The sequence below is a fragment of the Branchiostoma lanceolatum genome, chromosome 14 (genome assembly GCF_035083965.1).
Source record: "Branchiostoma lanceolatum isolate klBraLanc5 chromosome 14, klBraLanc5.hap2, whole genome shotgun sequence".
In the NCBI taxonomy this organism is placed as follows: domain Eukaryota; kingdom Metazoa; phylum Chordata; class Leptocardii; order Amphioxiformes; family Branchiostomatidae; genus Branchiostoma; species Branchiostoma lanceolatum.
This window is the reverse complement of record NC_089735.1, coordinates 18,158,496-18,176,138: the sequence shown is the minus strand read 5'-3', so window position 1 is coordinate 18,176,138 and position 17,643 is coordinate 18,158,496. Positions and strand designations below refer to the sequence as shown.

General features: G+C 42.0%; 1 protein-coding gene across 1 annotated transcript in view; it reads left to right on the top strand.

Annotated features, from left to right (window-relative positions):
* The first annotated feature begins 12,769 nt into the window (after positions 1-12,769).
* Positions 12,770-17,643, top strand: part of LOC136448697 (neuropeptide FF receptor 2-like) — a 30,995-nt gene continuing 26,121 nt past the window's right edge. The window contains exons 1-2 of the mRNA XM_066448337.1: positions 12,770-12,931; positions 14,612-14,755. Of these exons, the coding sequence (XP_066304434.1) occupies positions 12,808-12,931; positions 14,612-14,755 (268 nt within the window). The 5' untranslated portion in view covers positions 12,770-12,807. The remainder of the gene's footprint in view (positions 12,932-14,611; positions 14,756-17,643) is intronic.

Here is a 17,643-nt window from a genome sequence, read left to right as displayed (position 1 = left end):
ATGTACATGTACATATTTACATGAATTTCAATTTCTACCAGTTCAGAATGTTTGAGTCCGTTTTTAGTCTGTCTTTGATGAGTAGTTTGAAGGAGGATGGAACAGATGCTCTGATGTGATGTGGAAGAGTGTTGTAGGATTTTGCGCACCGGTACAACAAAAGAATTTGTTGCAGATGTTGTTTTTGGTTTGGGTAGTTTGAAGTCATTGCGTCTTGCGGATCTTGTGCTGTAAGTGTGTTGATGAGATACGAGATATAGTTTGCTGTAAAGAGTGGAGGGTTGGTTGAAAAAGAGTATTTTATGAAAAGTACACATGTTGCTGATGTAAAGTCTCTCCTTAACATTCTGCCACAATAAAACACAGTTCATTTCCCTGACCGATATGCGGTAAGATCCCAGGATAAATTTTCCCGCCTTATTCTGCATTACTTGTAGTGTATTGATGTTTTCTGTGAAGTAGAAGTCCAAACCGCTGTGCAGTAGTCCAGGTGTGTCAAGGTAAGTGTTTCGGTCAACAATTTCAGCAACGACTGGTCCGAATATGCCGCACTTCTTCTGATGGCATCCAAGAATCGAGCCATTTTCTTAATAGTGTCTTTTATGTGAAGGTCCCATGTAAGACATTCGTCCAATATCACTTTCACTATCTTTTTTCAGGTGGTCGCATATTGACCTTGTGGCTATGGTGGATGGTCCTGAAGGTACTGAGGTCGTACCCCTTACAGGTCTCGATGTTGCGCTGTTTGGAAAGTTACTTAACACCACTTTCCTTTCTCGACTCATGCGTAAATGAGTACCCTTGAGCTTCGGCTAAGGGCGTCTCTCGGATGTTAGATGGAGGTCCCGTGTTTGAGGAGAACCACACCTCAAGCAGGTAAAAGGAGCCACTGCAGTTGTCGAAAATAGCAGGGTTCCATTCCAATGTAAGCGGATCAAATGTACTCATCGATACGAACCTAGTGTGTTACACCATGGGGCGTTTATCAAGTATGCATTGCAAGCAAGGGCAAGGTAAAATTTCTATATGAAAAAAAAAGTCGCAAACAGTATAAAATAGCCAGTCACTGATCGCTCTATCCCAAGGTTTTCCGAGTCAAAGAACCAGATTAGATATATAAAAAAAACTAAATCTTTGCCTACGCGAAACAGAGGTTTTGTAGTCACTTGATGTGTCTTTTGTTCGTTTGTTTTGTTTGTTTGTTTGTTTGTTTGTTTGTTTGCTTGTTTGTTTGCTTGCTTGCTTGCTTGCTTGTTTGTTTGCTTGTTTGTTTGTTTGTTTGTTTGTTTGTTTGTGGCAGTGGTGTGAGTCCGAACTTACGCAGTTGCCATTTGAATGCTGGGCACCTCCGAGGCACTACAGGAAGGTAAGTCAAAGTTGGTAGGAAGGTCTCAGAAAGGTTGTAGGTGTTTGCTCGACTCCAGAGTTTCTCCTGGGGAGTTCCGAGTCCGGGATGTTTCATCCATACTAGCGTACTGCAGACAGCTTAGGGATTATTGAATTTTAGCCTAAATAAGAAAGCCTTCAGAAATCAAGTAAAATGAAAATTCCATAGAAATTCTATAGTTTGTATTTTGTGCGTAGTGGTGTATGTTCACGTATGAGGGAAGGGGTGTTAAAGGATACCTTGAGAAGTAGGATGGTGGTTTTGCTAGCGTCCAGTGGTAATGGTGGAAATGTGATGGTTGCATCATGCTGATGTAGGTGATAAGTTTGTGAGTGATGGCGTGTCTGGTCACAAGTCGTGCCTTACGGAAGACGTACTAATACAAATAAAAGGAGGCCATGATCATTAACGGAGCTTGCACAGAGCGTTTTTTATCTGGTTCGGATCTTCTCTAACGTTGTAGACTGTGATGCAGGATCTGATGACTCATCACAACAACAAACCATGTCCGTGTGCTGGGTACCCATTTAGAGCTTGTTTCGGGTTGCGTTTTACTGTAGATGGTGTTCTACAGGCTTGTCTATCCAGAACTACACAGTCCATGTCCTACTTTCTATCATGCCTGCAAAGGTGTGTTACACCGAAGGACGGATATGCCGACTAAACAGACACAAATACAGATAACATATCTGTGTGTATGGCAATGTGAGTGTCTGTCCGTGGTTAAGTGAATACACTTTCAGAGGATTAAAAAGTAGTGACCCAAATGTATGATTTGCAGGAAATAGAGGTCAAGAGTTGGTAGAACTAGCCATAATTTAAAAAGAGGCTAGGCTCTGGCTTTTTTAACGTTTGGCTGGAGAACAAAAATAAAACCTGACAAAGTAGGAACATCTACAAAGCTCGAAAGACTAACCTCTGGTTGAAGAGTAGTGATTAGTCAGATATGACAGACAGTCGGAGGAGGAGACTAATTACTCACTTTTCACTTTTATGTGTTTATTTGTCTTTGTTTTGGCAGTAGCATATTTCCCACATGCTAATATCATATAGCAATGTGGTATAGATGTTTATGTCTGATGAAGCTGATATAAAGAGTAGGGGCATGCCCCGGTGTGCGATGGTCCAAATCCTTCTGTCTGGAGTTGGTGATTCACTACAAATCACCGGTATGGGGCCTGGCTAGCCTGAATTCAATCAAGCCTCCTGTGACCGCTCGCCACCCTGTAACGGCCTCGCAACCCAAGAGCTTGATGGCTTGGGCCGCTAACTCAAGGGAATCCTCCTTTCTAAATATGGATAATCTATGCAGCTGTCATCAGCCCACAGAGCTGCCTGCCCAGGCCAGACTCTAGTTGCTAAGGATCTATTGCTGTTGCTATCCAGTGATTGACAGCTGCAGATGTCTGATCTGCAGGTGGTAGGAAGAGAGTTTCACTGGCCGTTTCTCTGTACTTTGAACATTTTTCGGCAGTCAAGTCTTTTCTTGTTGGATTTTCAAACTCGGTTTTTGATGTGGGAGAAACTGACATTGTCTGCCTCTAAAGGAACAGATAAACTAAGGAGGTTTAAAATCCCTTTTAACAGGCTTGGATACATCTCATTTCTCACCCTCCCAACATCTGGATTTCATTTCCCATCCCTTCCTCCCCGTCTACCTGTGGTGCCAGTTGTGACAGCTAACAGACATGCTAACTAGCTGGCAATGGGGACCTGGCTGAAATCCTGGCCTCTGATTGGTGTTACTATTTTTGATAACAGCTCTCCTGGCTTAGAGCTAGTCGAGCACAAACTCCGCGGGGAGGGGAGAGAAACCCCCGGACAGCTGGAGTTTGCGTTATACAGACTAGGGCTTGGCGAACCTCCGTCTTGTATCAGCCATACGGTGATTTACACCATTCACCCGGACGGGAGAACTGGCGTATCCCCGTCTTGTATGACAGCCAACGAAAGGGTATGTTCACCCCGTTAAAAGGGCGGTATAACCCAAAGCAAGGGTCCAGTTCTGGCCTGTGCACGTACTACTACTACTGCTACTACGGTACTGATGAAGCTTGGTTCCTGTACTTTAGTAAGAAATAGTGAGATGAACTGGATAATGAAGACTACGAGAGATTGATATATGAACAGGTTGGATTCAGGCTAGAGTACAAACTGTCCTAATGTGTGAATATGCATGTCATCATAATATCTCAATCGATTGATGTGACAAGATATCGATGTAAAGTCATGAATTGACAGAATCTAAAATCAGGGATTTAAAATGACGGATTCTGAACCCTGGGGCCAGAACCATAAACTTATTCAGGAAGTGCTTCCCACTGTGGCCTTGCTGCAGTTTGAAAGGTGGATTGGCCCCCATAACTACATAAACACATAAAAATCCCAGACTGTCTCGAGCTGGAAACAATGGCAGAAGAAGATTAGCATAATACTGGAGAACGAGATTCAAATATTTTTTCTTCTGGTTTTCAAGGTAGCATTATGAAACCATACAGAATGACGCAGAATGATTGTAACAAAGTTACATAATCAAAACAACTTTCAGTTTTTGGAAAATCAACCTTGTGTTCAAATATCAACGTTCAAACCAGCCTGTCAAAGTTGTTTTAGAGTGTAACTGTATCTATATTTGCAACTTGGAAATGGCCTCCTTGCAGTTGAATTCAAAAATATGACTATGTAGCTGTGGTGTCTACATGGTATTCTAAAAGCCAGTTTTGTAGACTGGAGCTCTGTAGAACTTGTAATGTAGAACTGCACATGAACTGCCAGCCAATGTCTTTACTTATACTACCAAACAGAGCATGGTTAGCCATCTGTTGTCATTTATATTCTGGGTTACATAAAGCTAACTTCTTCATGTATAGCCATACATCGACTCCTTATCTGACTACATTTCAAAAGTTTATTGAGAGAGTAACTTGTGTTGGTGGTGACTATCTCAGCCAGGCCTCCACCGATGTGAACACCACGACAGTCAGTAGCAGACTGACCCTGGTAGTTTACGTTAGCCGAATTTATTGGGTGATTTCATATTACAAGCTTCCTCTTTAAGGAGGTATTAGGTCTCCGAACTCAACTTATCTTCAGATTTCATTTTTTTAAGGCGGGCAGTTGTTGGAATTTGATATGAAGAATTGCCATTACATTTTCATGTTGAAATTAAAGACGATCTAAAGCATTGCCATTCATACGCACGTGGCCAGCATGAAAGTAAAATCATAGTAGCGCCTTCCTCCAGGGTACGTCAATTACTGATGACATTTTCGGTGTATTTAGCTTTAACCATACATCAAAGTGACTAAGACTAGCTCGGCCCCCTTTATCAAAGAGACTGATGGAATGAGGACCGAATGACGTCTGTCACCAACTTCTTTGCATTTCAGACGTCGTTCTGAGGATATTACAGCCTACCGGGTTTAGACGTGTCTTGCACAAGTGGTTCCCACGACGCATTATTCGTATGTATTGATGTTCCTCTCGAACCAAATGTGTATTATCTATGCAGCTCCTGTTTTTAAGCACAATTGAAATATATTTTCCTTATTCATATCATGCAACTCAAATCCTTATTTGCACAATTAACACACGGTTACATCGGTATTCATCATTCATCAAAGTTACCTGAACTATTCTCCAAGCAGACGTTTCGATGGGGGGGGTAGTAGGTCAAAATCATGAAAAGTCATTTACCCTTCCTGACTTATCCTGGTTTGATGTCTGCAACTGAAACGCCCCTGCAATTCCAATGAAAGCTGCTAGAGGGCCCAGAGCCATGTTACTTCTTCTCAAGTCTTAACATTTAAAGTCCATCAGGACCTATACCAACATGCCAAATATGGAGACAATTCATCCATGTATTCTCGAGTTATCGCGTTGACATGCATATACATAAGCACGCACGCTATCAAAACATTACCTTCTAGCCAAAGGTAACAAATCCTTCACTAACTTTCTGCACAATTAAATAGCAAAATAATATTGCTATCTAATAAATTTACAAGACAGGCCGTAAAAAAAAGTGCACTTTTGCAACTCGACGTAACTGTATGACTATTAGATGCAGAAGATGGTGTACACACATAATACATCACAAACGACAAAGGCATCCATAATACATCCCTGACCAAATGTGTCACTGCTCTGGTAGCCGGTAGATGAAATACATTCGGATGCACCATCAGGGGTGCAGCTTCTAAGGCTCCACTTGAAAGGAGACACGATTTTATGAACGTGTCGTAACAACGAAGTCTTCCAAACGACTGATGGACCTATCTCCGTGCAACATGGTTGTCAGTATGTCTGTAGGACTGCTTTAAATCTGCTTCACACACTGAAGTCTGGTCCACAGTCCGGCGACCTCGTGGACCATTTCTGACCCCTATTCCTGGACTTTCCCATGTGCCGAACGTGATGTGTAGCAGTCCGACATGTGACTGTTGATTTAACAATAGTTATCTCTCTTTCTCCCGGCGCAGGCGGTAAAGGAACCCCCGCTGCTTGTCCATCTGGATCGGATTCGTCAAACCGAGTTCGAAACTAGGATCGGACCAAGCTTAGACACGTTGTACGGTATAACATTCGTTATTTCGGATGGGGACGTTAAAGGGACCATCATAATCATTGTTAAAAGGATACATGTACACAAGACGTCCCAGAGGAGAGTGTTGTTTTCTAACAGACTGCATCTTTATAAATACAAAATCAACAAGGTTTGTAAAAATCATTCACAGATGAACAAATAGATGAATCTTTTATAATCCAGGAAGTGAGTGGTGCCCATGAAGACCCATGGGGTGTGATGCATGATGGGAATTACCCATAAGTATTGGTTCTCATGGGATAATTGCTGAAGTTCCAGATCAATTTTTGGGTGAACGCAATAGAAGAATTAAGTTGCTAGTGGTGGAAATTTATGAACAATTATTCTCACACACACTACAAACATTATTTTCAACATCGCTCTTAGATTTCCGAAGAGCCGCCAAATTTGTGAGGGCCCTTTTTTCAAGGCTTAAGTATGAGTTTCAATTGGATGATTGGAAAAGATCAAACTTAATTTTTGACCCATAGCAAGTGATAAATACAGTTAATAAGGCTAATTAATTAAGCTCAACCCAATGTTTCTTAAGAGCCGCCAAGTTGAAGTTTGCCCAATGGTTGTTCACGATATAACATGTTACACCTGGCTGTAATTGATCTGAAGGGAGGGGAGGGTCAGAATAATGCTGTATAATGCAACTGCTGCCTAGTCCAGGTTCAAGGTAAATAAAATTGAATGCAGAAAAATATCATTAGCTGAACCAGAACACTCTTCTCTGGTCTTGTGTCTGACTTTAAGCCGGCGGCCCCGGGTATGAGGGAGCTTCAGGCACATACCTCAAGCGTCAAATCTCTGCACATTAAGGCCCTGTCACACTTCTGCGTATAACATGAGCGTGTGAGTTGCGTGTTAACATTTTTATCATACGCCGGCGTGCGCCCAATACGCACCTAATGCGTTTCTCAATCGTTTTGTGATAGTTTTAGGCACGCAGGCACACGCAAGGCACGGCCCAGTACGCCTGATATTTTTGAAACTACCGAAAACTTTCGTGCGAACGCTGGGACGCAGCTCAGACGTTATAAGAACGCAGTTCACACGTCCGACATCGGTCGAGTAAGGTACGAGTGCGCTTTGTGTTTGCGCTCCAAATGCAGTAATACGCTTCTCTTGCGGCACGATCTCTGCGCAGCGACCACATCGCGCACTTGCAGCGCAGATACAACGCATGATGATCGACCGTATAGCGAATAAGAATATACGTCACGAATTAGTGTCGTTCGTCCTGCGATCGGGCAGCGCATTGCACATACCAGTAGCGTAGGACAAACGCACAGATAGCTAACGGATATCGTTCACATAGCGTGCTTGACGAACACTCGGGGCATATTCCAGATTTGGTATGAGGGCACCTCTGACTCCAGGGTGGATAGACCTTCCGAACATGGCAGATCAAAGCTCTTTCGCCTTTTCGTTCCATAGAGCTTCTTCTAAATCTGTACGTTTGTAGCGGATCAGCTTACTGTTCCATAGGATATCGTTCTCTTTGATCCATTCCACCAAAGCCTTTTCTACCTCAGCATCTAGGGAGTAGCTGGTCTTCTTTGCTCCTGGCTTTTGGGGGGTAGCAGACGAGGCCTGAGGTGATGGTGACCGGGAGGTCTGCTCCTTCTCACCACCCTCGTTTGCAGGTTCGAGACCAGGGGAGTGAGACTGGACAGCTTTGCCTGATGGGGCCGGGGGACTGTTTTCAGTACCATGGCCAACACAACCATCACGGTCACCTACAGCATCAGGGGTGTTAGACGCCTCAACGGGTGGTCCAGAATTAGACGAGCCACGGCCACGGCCACGGCCACGGCTAGCGCGGGTGGAAGAGCCACGTTTCGGCCGGCGCCCTATGTTGTTCTTGTAGTCGAGTCTGAACTTGTAATAAAAGGAAAAGTTGTCGAAAGTGCGCCAGGCATGCGGCCGGCAGTCGCTGTGGGCATTCGGAATGCGCTCAGCACACGCACCTGATGCGCAGCTATTCGCTGCAAGGATAAGAGTATTGCGCACTTCATATGCAAATTACACGTGTCTCAAACGCATTGGATGCGCTGAATTCGTTATTCACACGCTATATGTGCGACGCGCATAACTGGAAAAAATTTGATATTTTTAGCGTACAACTGCGTGTTGTTAAAATTCAACACGGAACTCACACGGAATGGCTTATACGCACAAGTGTGACAGGGGCTTTAAAAGAACCAACACACTCATGGAGAAGAGTAGAGGTTACCCGGTGTACTTGGACAAAATACGCGAGCCGTAGCGAAGCCGCGTTGCGCTACTTCTAGCTACTTGAAAAAGCATCATATTGAGAGAGCATCATACTTAACCTCAATTAATTTACCTTCCGCAGATGTCGGCGCTTAGTTATGATATCTATAACATGTCATCCTACTATTCTCTTACTATTTAAAGTACAAGAACTTCATCAGGTATAACACAGCTCCAACACTTCAATGATATATGAAAACAGCATATTGAAAACATGTTTCCTGTGAAAACACAAATAGACATACAAAAAAGTGATTTAATAATAGTTTATTGCAAATTCATGCCCGTAGGCTAATTGCATGTTGACAACAATGTCGAAATACAAATGTAAGGTAAAACAAAGGTATACATGAATACAAAATCATTCTATATTGCTATTCTACAGTAAGTTTCTATATCTACGGTACTAATGCGGGGTTTGATTTCTTCTCTGAAAGCAGTGGAACTTGGGGAAATCATGCAAAACGTACAAGCATGACTGAAAAGACAGGAAAGAAAAACATAAATTGATTCGTTTTTTATCGATCAAATTCGTTAAGCGTCAAATCGCCAGGTCGCAGCGAGGTCGCCAACGTGCCACGTATCCCGTGAGATAGGGGCTTTAACAGTGACATCCAATTGCATGATTAGCAAGTTTAGATCTAGGAAAAATGGCATTTCTTGTCAGACGTTGTTGTTGACAGCATACCAGGTTTTGAACCGACCAAGATACTCGTCCTAGAAACGTCACATAACAATAACACCGATGTTTTATTTTAAGAACTGTTAGGGCTCTGCATACCTGCTCATGCTTGGGTCCCATTTCCAATCCGGGGCCCAGCCTTTGTGAAACCATAGAAGGCATATCAAGAAAATTACACACTTTTGGGTTAGGTAATACGTTTTGTGTCTTTTGTTGTCTTTTATATCATATTTTTTAATCCGACAATTAACAAGCTGCCCGGTCGGACCCCGGTTGAGGAATTGGACCGAAGCAATTCAAATGGACTAAAAGTTTGGGTTCCGTCAAAATGCTGCAGTGTGACTCCATTTGCGTCAAGACGATAAGTCGTATCTTCCAGACCCTTCTCGGCACAGCGAGGTCGCCGGTTTAATTACGACGAGGTGTTATCACGATGTTCAAGCCACGAGACTCCTAGCCGCCCCTGTCTGACAGCCTGCATAGTAATCATTTCCAAAAGATAGGACGAAATCCACTGGGAATAGATACGGCAGAATGAACGTCTTATTCGACCACTTCAAATTCTCTGAAGCAGACTGATTTTCTTGGAATACAATCGGTTGTCAACGCCGCTAATTCCAGAATGCTACTATCAACTCTTAAATGCAAGATGAAAGGATGCCTACTGATCTTCATGTTCTTATTCAAGTCTCCTATTTGATTCGGTTTCTTTTAACAGACAGGTGTTTAGTGTTCGTACAATAGTTTAAACCTCACTTAACGAACAGAATATTGGACGAATGTCAAAGGAATCTATAAGCCATTTTGTATCATCAACTTTTCAACCTCAAATACATTGCGTTTTTAACACGATGATGAGCGTCCTGCACGTTTGAACGGGGCAGATTTGAAATGGTAAAATAATATCATTCTGTTCATAACTTATGGGAATCCATCCTAAACTGTGCTGAACTTTCCACAAAGGTTTTCTAAGACTTAACTTTTTAGTGCTAATCACCAGTAAGTACATGTATGAGTATGATCTCATCATGGCGTCTATTAATTTCGTCTAGACCAGATCTTACTGTCATCAGCAGCACCTGATGTAACGACGTTCGGCGCCTGCTATTAGTTGAGCACGAAGAAGAGTACCCTTGTAGGTTATAGACAAGATAACCATCACTTCATCAGAATATTCTGAGCTTCTTACAAACTGATTAGAAACACTTTCAGGTCTGCTTCGATGCCATCTTTGCAGCACCCATCCTATGAATAGATTTAACCTGTAAGATGTGCCTGCCTGACGGACATGGTAAATGACGTTTTCACCCCGTCAACGACTTCGTAGAAACGATTAGGCACATGGGGAATTGGCACAGCTGGCAATCGACTTAATCTCCACCACATTGCACCAAATACAACATGAATTCCCATGTTTATAACACAGCGGATAACACTCAGAAATGAATGTGTCATTACTTGCTCTTTCTTCTGTCATTAGATCCCGACGTACCTGAGTCGGCGTTCTCTCGGCCAATTAACGCGCGATACCAACGCGTTTAAAAGCAGACGCTAATTGCATTGAGCGAGAAATCTTTCAAACTGCCTAATCACTTTCCAATCATCTTCAGTCACATTTGGTTCATCATTGCCGTTGCTGATTGGTTCATCTGTCGTGATTGCTAAAACCAATTAATCACAGATTGGCTTCGCCGAGGAAAACATTTACCAAGTTCTTCTCATCATACCTTACACAGCATGTACTGAAATATCAAATTGAATCTGAATTGGAAAACTTTGTGCCCTTGTGTTTTCCAGCACACAAGAGAAACTTTCTGTTTTTCAAATCTTCTCTCCTACTGTCCTAGCTTATTTTTTTCTACACAGGAGCAGAAACCTCTTTTGCCCTGTCAAATCAACGTTTAAAAAAATAATCAAAGTATTGTGCCTATAGCGTAGCATTCATCTTGGTGGCTATATAGCTCTAATCTTCAAGCAGATGTAGACAGGCAAACTCGTAACTGAAGAACAGTTTCCGTAATCGTCAGCTAATGAAAAATTAAACAACACTCCAACTCAAGGAATTTGACTCCACGGAATTTTCGACCAAATCTTTCGATCTTTTTCCTTTGCGATCTGACCCAAGTCCTATAGACACGTGATTTTACGCACGTGTGACGTCAGTACTGGGGCAAAGTTTGTCGAAAGTCAACATCGCCCCCGAGAGATTCGGTCGAAAGTTGCATCAAAATTCTTTTGGTTGGGGTATATTTTGATTTTCATCTCAGATGAACTTTCATGCCAATCGTCACGTAATAAAACATATTCAGAATGGCCCAGTGCATAGAAATTTTGAGAAACAGTAACAAGTTGCAAACTCCATGTTTCAAACTCGAAGTGTTGTTCGTATCTCACAGGACTTGCGAGGACCTCGCTGCAAAGGAATTTTTTAAACTTACCTTTTGTGCATTTTGTTATCTTTTTATTCACACTTGTACATTTTGTATGATATCCCCATCGTAAACTCAATAGCAACGATAGTAACCTTGAAGTCACTTACATGTCAACTAGTTCACCCGTTTCTCGTTAATGCGTTTGACGGAGATTTTCCAAGTGACTTTGTCAGTTAATTGCTAGCGTGCCACATCTATATCTTATACATTAGTTCCTTGGCGCCATATTCCATCAGACTCATTCAGAAATTCAGGTTGACCTCGTTATTTCACGATGCTTAGCAGCAACGTAGGAAGAAAAGCTGATATATTGTTTAAAAAGAAGCTCGCGTGCCACTAGTGGACATTTGTGGTGAAATAACTGGCTTATTTGCGTGTAGATCCACCCGTATCCCAGCAGAACAGTGATATAACCAACCACAGTTCGCTTTAGATAGATTTGCAACAACACCTACTTGCGATTCAGGCCACCACCTTTCCAAATATCATAAGGTCTGGGTCATTTCATTGTTCATGACGTGAAATAGAAAAAGGGGCAATTGTTAAAATGAACATTTTTCAATAAGTGTCTAGTCCACTGGAAACAGTCATTATTAAGATGACTCTCACTCTCTCTCGTTCTCTATCTCCCGCTCACCCTCGGTCTCTCGCGCGCTCAACTGTTAAAAGTGCACAGCAAAAGGGGTATCATTGAGGGAAAGTCATCCGCTGGTCACAGCTTTGGAAAATCCTCCTGCTATCCCCGTCTACAGCTAACAGGCAAGCATTACTGGGCGCCATGCTGGCAATAATACTGATAGTCATCGTTTCTTTCGTGTATGAATGTGATTTGTGTGATTAACTGTCAAGCAATGCGTGCAAGCCATATCCTTACATCAATACACGCTACAAATACCGACTATATGTGTTCATAGAACTGTTCCTAAGATTTATCAAGCTTGATTCATTATTGATGTACTTTATCGCGGTGCGTGTAGCTGCCAATCAACCGGATCGCTGAGACCAATAACAAGGAGACGGACCTCACATCTGCCTTCTGATTGGCTACAGACATAAATTGGGCGTAATGAGCTGCGAACCTATATAGGGGAGTTTTCGGGCCGTATATTCACTAGCAGGAGCGGAACAGTTACGACAGTTACGGCTGTCGTGCCGCTTGAGTTGTGCTACCATTTATCGTCCCCACTCATAAGGTAAGCATATCCTGCAGGCAACCATTGTATGGTGTACTTCTGATATTCCATGGCTCCAACTAAATCACATTTACTGAATTGAAAGTCAATTCCTTCTCAAATAGAAGCAGGATTCCTGCAAACGGTGAACACTTAATTTCGATCGGTGGTTTTATGTTTATCCTTTTTTTTTGTATTGTTTTATCAGGAACCACCCGAAAACGATGGACATACCGTTCGAAGATCTGGCCAGACTACTGGCGAACATGAGCGGCTCGGGGGGCCGGGAGTTGCTGGAGTCGATAGCCATGCAGCGCTACCGCCTGTCCCCACCAGTCATCGGCCTGAGTGTCCTGGCGTACTCTCTGGTATTCCTCTTCTGCGTCATTGGTAAGTAGTTTTGCTTCTCCAGATTGATAGCCTTTATTGGGTTGTCTATGGGAGAGAAAGGAAACTATTGCATGGGTTGTCAGTGCGCGGGTCAAAAGGAGAATAAGATATCGTCACGTACTAAGCAAAAACAAATCTTTCTGTCAGATAGCCTGTACCTCACCAAGAAATACCTCGAAACAACTGCAATCGATTCAGAGCCATGGAAAGCACATTCACAATGGGTATATACATACCAGAATAGCGTTTAATTAAAGCGATTTCTAATGCTAGTAGAGACTACGAGCCTCGGCAGCTAGGATAGGTGTGGATACTTGGTTACCATATTGATAACAAACTCGCTGCTGACGTGGATAGAATCTTTAGGTGACAACTAATGACGATTATATACGTTGGGAAGAGGTGCTAAAGAAGCTTGGATCAACTGAATCGGATGTACAAACTATCGTTGCTATCCTGTAGTACATATTAACAAAAGGGTCACGTTTTACTTCATGTACCTTTTTGGCACGTCGTTCATTAAGCTTGGCATTTACTCACATGTCCAGTGCACATGTTTTAAACAGCACGTTTTTGTAAAGCATGAATCTACAATATTCTTTAGGAATTATTGCTTTTACTTTCCGTAGACAAGACCCGACGTATTACGATATTTCTGACGAAGAAAAAAATTGTAATCTCTACGGAAATGATTTTTCACTATGCCCGTTTTTCTGTTTTTTTCTTTTAACCAAGTTGTGTATTTTTATAACCTTTATAGAACTACGTTAAAACCCCTGAAATCTTCGTCAGCGAAGACAAGCTAGAGAGAGTTATGTACGACGGAAACATGGGCTAAGGAAGCTTAAATGACACGTTTCATGCCTGTGACTGAGTTGCTTGATATATCAATATGATATTTATCAACTGAATAAAAAGCATCATCTACCGTTGGTATCCATAGAAAATAGCAATAAACACACCATGAAAGCGAAATATCATATCTCAAGCAAATGAGCAGACATTGAATTGCAGTTCCCAAGGGGCTAATACCTCCTAGCTGATAGTGTAGCAGTGCTTTAAACACTATACTGGTATGTATATGTTTATATACCCGCTGCGAGTGTGCTTTCCATGGTGCTGAATTGATTACTGTTGTCTCGAATTCGTGAGGTATAGACTGACTAATAGAAAGATGTGTTTTTGCTTAGTGCGTGGAGATATCTTATGGATACATATTTCGTGCCACTATTCACTTCTTAACCCACGCACTGACTTGATATTCTACAACCTAATACAGGTAGCGGCAGTTAATGTGTGATGAGAATAGAATAATAAGTACGGTAAAACTGTGTGCTGTGGTCATATTTTCACCGGTCCCCTCGGCCCAGGTCGGGCTTTGAAGCCACAAGACTATCCAGGTTGGCTGCTGGTGACCGGAGGGGGTTTGCGGCGTCTATGTGTTACAGGGTCCCGTGTTCATTCTAACTACGAGGTTTTAAAAAAGTCAAGAGGCCCAGCCGTGCCCAAAGATAGCCCGGCGACAGCAGTGTGTCCAAGGGAGGCCAAGCCTAAAAGTGTAAAAACAGCCTGCGAACTAGCGATACAACTTGGTCCCTTATTTCCAATTGTGATGAACTTGCCTTATACATATGTTTTGCACGACTACCATCACGACCTTGGCCACGTTTCCGCACGCAGGAAATATCCTGGTGCTCATCGTCGTGATCCGGACACCGAGAACCAGAACTATTACCAACTACTTCATTCTGAACTTGACCATCAGTGACCTGCTAGTGGGTGTCTTCTGTGTGCCGTTCACGCTAGTCAACCACATCTTCACAGGTAAGAAAAACTCACGCGTACACAGACGCGCGCGCGCGCACGCGAACACAAACACACACACACTCTCTCTCACACACACACACTCTCTCTCTCTCTCACACACACACACGCACGAAAACACACGCATCAACACACACACACAAACACGCGCGCAGGGGGTCTTTTTGACTGACGGGGATGTTTTTGACTGACTAGTGGGAAAGTACTGTGTACCCACATGTAATGGGCAGGGCATTTGACCCAGAAGTCAGAGGTTCTGGGCCCGCATCCCCTCACATACTCCGTTGACGCTGTGCCCTTGGAAAATGCAATTTTCTCACTTCACTCAGGTGAAAATGAGGTCCCGTGTTTGAGAAGAGCCACGTCTCGAGCACGTAAAACAACCCACTACATTTTTTTAAATGTATGGGGCCCTTCCCTGTATGAGTGGATCAAATAAATCTGTCCGGATATTCAGCTTGTATTCTTCAGTACAAACCTGGTTTGATTTGCCATGAGGTGGTTTACCGGGTATGCAATACAAACAGATTACGGTATATCATTTTTATATAGGGGTCCAAATAGTACTATCTATCTTATTTCCATTGCACTAGTTCAACACTTGCAGTGCTATTTTCTTTTCAAAGCCGTAGTTTGCTAAAAGCCACTGTTCGAAAAACAGATCTGTATTGTGATGCTGGGAGCAGCAGCGAACTTTGCGACTCACGCTGTCGACTGCTACTGAAGACTAATGCATTCGCTCATTCGCTTAGAGTACATTTCAAGCAAAGTACTTTAAATTAACGCTCGTAAGGGAGATTGTCGTAGACATATGTGCGTAATCCATTAACTCGTGCGAGCGTAATTAGAATTAGATTCCGAACCAAAGAAGTATTGGAACTAGGGGTGGGTACCGGTACCGTGTACCGGTACAAAACCGGTATTTCTTAATGGACCGGTCAAAAAAAAAACGGTCCGTAAAAAATCAGTGGACCGGCCTATGGACCGATTAGAAAATTCATAGTACCAGGCTACCAGCAGGTGGCCACATAACTGGTCTAAGAAAATACAAAACAGCATATTTAACGAGTCGTTTTCGAAGACGTTAGCTGTGAATCATATCTAGAAACACTTAAAGGATGAGTAAACAGACGGCGAGGAGAGTATAGTTATGATTTGAGACAAACTGCAAACCTAAGAAATTATATCTTTCCAGACATGACGTTTGGAGACTTTTACGTGTGTCTCGCTCTCCAAAATATGATGTACTGCGACACTACTATAATCAGGTACAGGTACAGGTCCGGACCTGGACCTGACCCTTTGGACCAGGACCTGGACCGGACCTGAATTTTATGTACCGGTACCCACCCCTAATTGGAACAGAATTTTGACAATGATAACGAGCGCTTATTGGGTATGGGATTTGACTAATACGATGTATTACAACGTGACAAATATGCTATAGGCCATTACTGTTGAGTAAATCGCTTTGAGGAGACGTGAGGGTGGTTCTTATTAGTCTCCTGTTATAAAATTCTCTTTAGTAAGGCCACAGCAAGTAAATTGTATGGATCTCATCATCTGCAAACTCCAAATTTAATGCGAGAGAGCGAAAACAAACAAGATTACTTAACTTTTAAAATAGATGCCAAAAACGTTGTAACAAGAATTGAAGCAATAAAACATGGTATCACAGCAACAAGTCATTTATTTCTGTATTAAAGAAGTGCACAAAGTGGCACTAGTGTGGTAGACTAACATCACTTACCAAATTGTCAACTACACTCAAGACATTAGTGCCACTTTTACAAGTATCGAAATAATTTTACTTCTTCAACTACAGTCTTGACTACAATCAAGGCTACCACGCGATATATTTTCCAATTTTTGGTATCGTATTGTCATGTTTACCATATCTGGAGGGAATCAAATTAATTTGTTCTTCAAAATCAGGCGACAGTCAATGAGCGCGCAGATGTCATGAAATCTACTCGCTGTTGCATAATCATGCCACTGGAAGGATCGTCATTCCATCTGGATCTATTTAATGGCGCCGTGTCGGACTTTACCTACCTTTTAGGCGTGTAGTTTATTAAGTGTAACATTTACTCACGTGTTAAGTACACATTATTTCAACAGCACGTTGTCAATCATGAAAATATTAATGTCCTTCCTTCGGAAATAATTGAGTGCACTCTCCGTAAACAGGACACAAAATATTACGACATTCCTGATGTGGGCATACAATTCGTGACTTCTGCAAACATGTTTTCATACTATAACCCATTTTCTACATTTTTTTGCTGTTATTACAATATGAATAGTATCAAATCGTGTATTTCAACGTGCCTTGATTCAAGTCGTGTATTGTAGCATTTATTCCAAAATCATTAGCATAAAATCGTGTTTTTTAACATTTGTAAAAAAAATTAGCATCTAATGGTGTTTTTTAACATTTTTCCCAAACAAATTAGCATCAATTTGTTTCTTTTAACATTTATTCCAAAATTATAAGGATCAAATCGTTTAATTCAACCTCTATTGCAAAAAATGGCATCAAATTGCGTATTTTAACATTCACTTCAAAATAACTGGTATTTTCATTCTACCTCGATCTATCTACCACGTTTGACTTTATCTACGCTTTTAGGCGCGTCGTTTATTAAGCGTAACATTTACTCACATGTCTAGTACACGCGTTTTCAACAGGACGTTTGCAATCATGAAAAGATTAATTCATTTTCTTCGAGAATGGTTGCGTGCACTTTCCGTAACTAGAATATTATGGTATTACTGACGCAGAAAACATAGTAACCACTACATTTATTTTCGTTTTATGTTCTGCGTTTTATCTTTATCTTTATCTCAAAATAATTGAAATCAAATCGTGTATTTTGGTATCTATT